The sequence below is a fragment of the Gadus morhua genome, chromosome 13 (assembly GCF_902167405.1).
Source record: "Gadus morhua chromosome 13, gadMor3.0, whole genome shotgun sequence".
Lineage (NCBI taxonomy): Eukaryota > Metazoa > Chordata > Actinopteri > Gadiformes > Gadidae > Gadus > Gadus morhua.
In genome coordinates, this window is record NC_044060.1 from 19870982 (window position 1) to 19879103 (window position 8122).

At 44.4% G+C, this 8122-nt stretch overlaps 1 protein-coding gene across 1 annotated transcript; it reads left to right on the top strand.

Moving 5' to 3' along the window:
- Positions 1-531: 531 nt before the first annotated feature.
- alas1 (aminolevulinate, delta-, synthase 1) lies at positions 532-7272 on the top strand. Its single transcript, XM_030374824.1, has 11 exons — positions 532-837; positions 1690-1933; positions 2205-2384; positions 2637-2780; positions 3003-3222; positions 3570-3754; positions 3986-4165; positions 4348-4512; positions 5689-5957; positions 6368-6530; positions 6953-7272. The coding sequence occupies exons 2-11, from the start codon at positions 1726-1728 to the stop codon at positions 7111-7113; spliced, it is 1875 nt and encodes a 624-aa protein (XP_030230684.1). The 5' UTR covers positions 532-837; positions 1690-1725; the 3' UTR covers positions 7114-7272.
- The last annotated feature ends 850 nt before the right edge of the window (positions 7273-8122 follow it).

Sequence of the window (8122 nt, forward strand, 5' to 3'; positions counted from 1 at the left end):
GGACACCAGGGCCCAGTTCTTACCTTGGCTCGACACCAGGGGTCAGTACAGACCACTAAGAACAGTTTTGAAAGGGTTGTTCATGTTCATAGTAGCTATTGTGTAACTTTATTTGCTAATCAAACCCAGTCAGTATGCCCATATAGAAATGGCATTCAACGCAATCTAAAAGCTAGGCGTACCAAACTTATTTTCTCACATTATTAGAAGCTTAGTCAAAGCACCGGCAGTATACACTGTGGCTGCACTGCTCATTTGGATTAAACGTAGAGGACAAACAGGCCAACTTGTGCACTTACAATAAAGTTGATTGTAATTCGAATGTATTGCCATTATATCCATATAATTGGTCTATAACGCAACAATTATACCTCAAATGTGAGGGGAAATACAGACATTTAGTTTTAGTAATGGTCCTAGGGAAGTTTTCTTATTTTTCATGTGTATCTTTCTTGGAAAAAAACGTCCTCACTTCCGCCTTTCCATTGTTGGACTAAGTCTGGGAATTTTCCTTATTGCGGTGGGGCGATGATTGTTGTGGGGAAAGTCGTGCGAATATACTTCATGGACTATGGATGGATGGAGGCGGAGACATTTCCATGACGTGATCATGAATCTCTCGCGATAAGTGCGAGAAACTCGGATTTATAAACCCGGTTGCACGTTCAATAGCCCTGTCGTTCGTCCTCAGTGTAGGATAACGAAGTTATCTTTCTCCTCGGATTTAGTGTTTTCAAGATACTCTTATCAACTTGCATTTATAACTGTAGCGATATACATTTGTTACTTCAAGAAATTCCCAAACCATTATTCCTGTTTTAGCGAAGGTCATCCGAGGTAAGTGGCATAACGTTATTCACCTTTCCTTGTAGTCGTCTTCGTAGAAGGTATCTTGGCTAAAGTAAGGTTGGATAACCATAGGTCAACACTATTTACTATCCAAGCGGTACTATGTGAGTTCTAGGGACCCTAAATATACACACATCTAGCGCTCTATAAAGGTGAGCCTGGTTAAATGTATGAATATGGGCATGATGCGCGGCTATGTTTTAGTGTCGGGTGATATAACGTTAGCTAGAGGCGTGTTTGTTAGTAATGCTAACCTTACTTAAGTCCCAATTTATTGCCGATGGACTTCATTTATCCAACCAGTGATGTTTAGCCCTTTTCCATAGCCACTCTCGTACTGCCTATATAAGTACTCATTGCACTCCGGAAATGAGGATACCCGTGTTACGTGAAGCAGACATAAATTAAGGGTTGTGACATAATTTGTGAAGGGTGGGAGATGACGTGCTGATTCCCTGATTCCCTCAAATTCCCCAAACTTGAACTTTAAAGTTGTTGTTACATTGGGGAATACTTTTCTACAACAAACTCATTTTAGGTTCAGGTCTGGGAAATTGAAGGACATATCCTCAGTTACGGAACACACTTGTTGAAGGGCTTAAACAAGTTTTGAACAGTGCTTATTGCTCCCTGTAGTTCCAAACAAAATTGTTCCCACGGAATGTGTGTTTCCAAAAGCCCCAGAAGAGTAATGTATGGAAAACATAGATTGTTTTAGTAGTTGTTAAATATTGTATTTGTCTATTTTATAAATTAAACCAGTTCTCTACTTAATACTGTTTTTTTTTAAATGACTATCAACATTTATTTTTATTTTACCCCTTTTCTTCATATCTGTAGGGTCGTGGACAATCAACTTCAAGTTTGTAACTGAATATGGATGTGGTAGTGCGCCGTTGTCCGTTCCTCTCCCGCGTTCCCCAGGCCTTCTTCCAGCAGGCCAGGAAATCTCTGGTTGTGTATGCCCAGAAATGCCCAGTCATGATGGATATGGCCTCCAAGCCACTAGCCCCATCGGTGGTCCGATCCATGTGTTCATCCACTTCACACCTTACCACCGAGTCCGTCGTGGCTGCAAGTGAAGGTAAAAATAAGGGAGTTTTTCCTTGTTGACGTAATCTCGGCTAGCTACATCACCCAAAAACAGGGTTGTATGGCGTAACCACATTGTTTGTGAACAAATTAAGAAATGCATTTGCATGGATACAGAGCTCTGATATTGCACAAATATCTGACCAAAATCGATCCATTATCCTAAAATGTTTTTCCAAATTTTTTTTTTGCTAATTTTAAATATTGAAATGATCAAGTAATTCAGTTCTTGCTCTAACTCTTTTCTCTTGACCTGCTCCCAGCCTCCAAACCGGACAAGAGTTCCTTTCCTGCCGGCCACCCCATGCCACCCCCTGGCCAGGCAGTAGGCACCAAATGCCCCTTCCTCGCTGCTGAGATGGGACAAAAGAACAGCAGTGTGGTCCGTGAAGTCAGCATGGAGCTTCAGGAAGATGTGGAGGAAGTCCGCACTTTGCAAAAGGGTGAGAACTTTAGCTTTCCATTAAGTTTCCGTCAGACTAACAACGTATATTTATTTTTCCGCCAAAAAGCTATTTGCCCTGAATATTAGTCAACTAGTCACTAGTTGTTATTTATTGTAATGTATTCATTACTTTGTTAAAAAATGATCCCGGTTCATACACCATGAATTATTTGATAAAGTGGTTATCTTTGAAGTCCCCTATATTTAGCCGTGTCTATGCTGATTGCTTTCGTGTCGTCGTTTTTTCTAGATGTTTCCCGCGGCCAATTGCAGCAGCAGTCTCTGACCGGCCCTTCCAAGTCGGACAGTGGCAGCTATGGCTCTCTGATGGCCACACTCATGAAACAACGGCCCAAAGGGGTCTCACATCTGCTGCAGGATAACCTCCCAAGCTGTACGTTTTTTTTGCGTCAGTCTTTCTCACTCCACACCATCTTAAAATTGCTTTGCAGTAATCTTTTCTCTAATAGTTCTGAGGAGGCTGATGAATACAAAAAAATATTCAACCATATTATCTATATTGCAATTTCACAAAAAGTGTAAATATAAAACCTAAACTTGTAGAGAGCCGTGTCTTCATGTTTGACTGAAGTTCTTCTCCCCTCCGGGCCCACAGTCTCCAGCTTCAAGTACGATGAGTTCTTTGAGAAGAAGATTGAGGAGAAGAAGAATGACCACACCTACCGCGTGTTCAAGACGGTCAACCGGCTGGCCCAGTCGTTCCCCATGGCCAACGACTACACCGCTTCCCTGGAGGACAAGCGGGACGTGTCCGTGTGGTGCAGCAATGACTACCTGGGCATGAGTCGACACCCACACGTGACCAAGTCCATATTGTGAGTGTCACAAGAAGGTGTTTTTGTCGTTTAGACCTGTTGGTGCTCGCCCGTACTGGTAATCAGCCCCTCGTCGCAGTAACACCTCAGTAGTGAGAACAAAAACAACTGTGTGATTGCTATATTTCCTTGCCATATAAAACGTTTGTTTCAAAGCTACTGAATAGGTTGAAGAATTTATATTTCTTTAGCGTCACACTAATGACTAGTTCCAGTATATAACTCTTATTTAAAAAAAAATAACTGTAAAAAAACCTCTTTCCCCACTTTGATCCTATCCTGTTGACCAACTCCAACCTGTTGAGCTTGATCTGAAACTAATCTTATCTCATCTCTCGTGTTGCCAGGGAGACGCTGCACAAGCACGGCTCCGGGGCCGGGGGCACTCGGAACATCTCTGGGACCAGCAAGTTCCATGTGGAGCTGGAACAGGAGCTGGCCGACCTCCACCAGAAAGACGCCGCGCTGCTCTTCACCTCCTGCTTCGTGGCCAATGATTCAACGCTCTTCACCCTGGCCAAGATGCTACCTGGTCAGTAGAAATCCTACCACGTCTTCAAAGTGCAAGCATAGCATACTTCCAACAGGTCCCCTGGAGCCTGCGTTGTCACAAGTCGAGACCTACGTCCCTCCTTTTGTGTTTATTTAAATCCAGTTTCTCCCAGATTCGGTGTATATACATTACAGGCGAACAATAGAACCATTTGTCAGGGAGAAACCTGAATCTCTGGATCCTGAAGTAACCCTTTCCACCTCTTCCCAGGTTGTGAGATCTACTCGGACGCAGGGAACCACGCCTCGATGATCATGGGCATCCGGAACAGCGGGGCGAAGAAGTTCATCTTCCGCCACAATGACGTGGAGCACCTGAGGGAGCTGCTGCGGAAGGGAGACCCCAACAAGCCCAAGATCGTGGCCTTTGAGACCGTGCACTCCATGGACGGTGGGTGGAGGCGTTTGTGTTCAAGTCAAATCTAATGTTGTGGTAAAATTCATCTTATTTTGTGTTGCTTTCTAAACAAAGCAGTGGAAACAAAAAGGCCACCTTCATTGTTGACCCTTTGGCTCCATTATGATATTTTTTATCAAACTCTTCACCCTCTTTCTCGTCTCGTTGCGCAACAGGTGCCGTCTGTCCGCTGGAGGAGATGTGCGACGTTGCGCACGAGTTCGGCGCCCTGAACTTCGTGGACGAGGTCCACGCCGTCGGGCTCTACGGCGCGCGTGGAGGCGGCATTGGCGACCGCGACGGTGTCATGCACAAGATGGACATCATCTCCGGCACTCTGGGTGAGCTACTGCTTAGACTGAGAGTGCTTTTCATGCAGAGTCTCGTGATATTTTTTCAGCCTAGGGTCTAAAGTGTACACTTGCCCTGCATCTTTTATTAGAGAATGTATTTTTTATGTTCTTAATAAAATGGGTTAATCACAGAGCTGGTAACCCAGTCATGTTGTGTGTTGAGAAACTCAAGCAGCAAAACAACCTGATCTGGCTATTATGCTGGGGATTAAGCCCTGTTTCTGTCACTCAATACACCAGGGCTCTGTGTGAGGCGCGGCTCCTGCAGGGGCTCTTCCCCTGTTGCTAGGAGACGGGGAGCTGCTGTTCTGCTGTTATTGAATTACCCTCTGCCCGAAAGCGTCTGTTAAAGCCAGATGGCCATTTATCAGGGCTGTAAATCCAGGATCCAAATTAATGTTTAGATTTTTACCTGCCAGGGTGAAAAAGTAATCCCAAGCCAAGCAATTGTTTAAATCGGTTACTCTCAATTGTTCTACCTGCCAAATGGTCAAATATATCTGCCATTGGCTGGTAGCAGGTGTTGATTCTGTACCCTGCCTGCAGCTCTAGAACTAAGTACTGTGTGCCTATACCGCCCACAGAGGGCTTGGTGGGGAAAAGGCCATTTGACTAGCCCGAACACGTTAGTTCGACTTCTGACAAATAATATCCTAGGATCATGTGTGCATACTGGGGTACCATGGTGGTTCGTCATTATAAAGCTAGTGGTGTTTCCTATTGGGAACTTCTGTCAAACTAGGTAGATCGGTAACATTTAATGTGACCAAACAGGGTGTCATGGTGACGTCAATACTTGGTATGCTGCATACTATTTCCAGTCCGTGAGATTACAAAGCAATGTTAAGAAGTCACCACCCTGGGTAATTCCACTACATGCTTCATGTTGAATCATACCATTGGGTAAAGCGAAAGGCACAATGTCCACCATTTCCTGCCAAAATTTGAATGTGACCAAATCTTTTATAGTTTATCGATAATCATTTTAATTTCAACAACGATCTCAATCTGAGATCTATTAATTTGCGGACCCGACTCTTTCAAACAGATTGTGTGTTGTCCCGGTAACGTCGTAAAACAGTTTGCGTCCATATCTCCTGATGGACTCCCCCGTCGGCGCATCACTCAAGAGAACGTTCTCTCTCCCGCTCCTCCTCCATCCAGGCAAAGCGTTCGGCTGTGTCGGCGGCTACATCGCCAGCACCGAGGCCCTGGTGGACGCCGTGCGCTCCTTCGCCGCCGGCTTCATCTTCACCACCTCCCTGCCCCCCATGCTGCTGGCCGGTGCCCGCCAGTCCATCCAGACGCTGAAGGGAGCGGAGGGCGTGGTGCTGCGGCGCAAGCACCAGCGCAACGTCAAGCTGCTGAGGCAGATGTTGATGGACTCGGGTCTGCCCGTGGTGCACTGCCCCAGCCACATCATCCCCGTGCGGGTAAGAGAGTCTCCACGACCAGGGCCTTACAACAACCCGATTAGAGCGTGCGTGTGTGTGTGTGTGTGTGTGCAAAACGGTTGAACAGCTAATGTGAACATGTAATTTCTGGGGCTTTATTGGTCACAACGAGATATCGAAAGCGGCGGGGAATTGGGAAAAAATATATTTAATTTGTTTTGTTTTTTGAACGGATTGAATGCAAACATATCCTTCTGTTCTTTTGGCAGATGATGGATGTGATGAATGAAAAGATTGCGTCGTCTTTTACATTTTTGGTCCAACACATAAAAAAGCAGCCAATGTAGCCATGCCGTTTGCAACCAGCCCTCAGTACCGTGGATGATTATGTGCACAACACATGCCCCCTGCTGTGTCGGGTCCTCTCACGCCGCATGTGTTCCTGACAGGTGGCTGACGCGGAGAAGAACACGGCGATGTGTGACACCATGATGAGTCGCTACAACATCTACGTGCAGGCCATCAACTACCCCACGGTTGCCCGCGGCGAAGAGCTCCTGCGCATCGCCCCCACCCCGCACCACACCCCCCAGATGATGAACTACTTTGTCGGTACGGCAACACTGGGTGTCTTTCTACTAGGGTTCGCTCGAGCTACTCGTTTCTGTCCCCATCAATGATTACAGATGACTTATTAGTATGGCTACTGTTGGGATTACGTTTGATGATTTGCCACCCGTGTTGGCATTATGATCCAAGCCCGGATTTGACCTATTCAGTCATTTAACAGACGCCATTAATCCAATGCAACTAACTTGGTGTTTATTTTATTTTGAGATGTAAATCAGTAATGAACTGGAAGGAGTTTATACAAGCCACACACTAGGGACTTTGGAGATCTAACCGAGAATCTATTAGTGTTTTGCTGGGATTGATACCCTACCCATCAGACTATTCTGCCATATTTCCTATTCATCATTATTTTGTTGTTGTAAAAACCCCATGAGTAAATATCTGTCTCCTGGGCGTTACAGAGAAGCTGGTGCAGACCTGGAAGGAGGCGGGCCTCGAGCTGAAGCCCCACTCCACAGCGGAGTGCAACTTCTGCCAGCAGCCCCTGCACTTTGAGGTGATGAGTGAGAGGGAGAAGTCGTACTTCAGCGGGCTCAGCCACCCCATCTCCGCCTGCGCCTGACCGGGCGCCGCCCGATGACGGCTCCACTCATTCCTTGTCAGTCATCTAAATATATAATCGTCTCCCTGAGTTGTATTTCAGATGAAGAATTTAAAGATGTTCTATGGTATATTATCTATATGCTCTATATTATAAAATAAAGATTACATGATCCGCTTTCTTGGTGTCTGGGTATTTTCTATTTTGATAAATATTTGGTTTGATTATAAGTCAAGGTATGTTTGGGGTTTAGAAAGGGTTGGATGTTCTTTTGAATAATGATAATAATTTATATCTGGCTGTGATGGAGAGATGCACATGTTTTCTTCACCAACAGTTTTTTGCTTGTCGAAGTACGTTTTTGACGCGTCAAAAAATGTATCCATGCGTAAAAAAAGCCCCACATGTATTAAAAAATGTTCATACATGTGGCGGTTTCGACCAAGGTATTAAACCATGGTAATAATTTGGCTAAAGATGAGCCTGAATTGTTCAAATAGGCAGTTTCACAAACTTATGTCATAGATGCTTTATTTCTTTGACCTCAATGGTGGAACGAGATGCCAAGCAGCATTCGCTCAGCCACTAGCTTGATTTCTTTAAAAAAACATTTGAAGACATCACTTCTCCCAGTACCCTGTTTTAGAGACTTAACTGATCCAGCTAGATCTAATGTCCTTAGATCTAGCTGGATTAAATATGCCCTTATATTTAATATTTTTATTTACTCATCCACTTTTATGTATTTTTTTACTGTATTCTGTACTTGCTTGCAAGTTTTCAGTAAGACCACATAGAATGTCAGCTTTGGACTATCTTATGTTTAGTAAACGTTTAATTTGATTATCATGTCTTCATCAATGTAATTTCTACTGCTTGTCAAATATGTTGTGTGTCGCCTAGGAGAAGGGCATCTGCCAAATTAAGGTAAAATAAAAGTAAAGTAAAGATGCATTGTTATCATTTTCATTGACAAGGGACATCCTGAATTAAAGGTAGAGGCTTCATTTTACTTTACTTTATTTTTCCT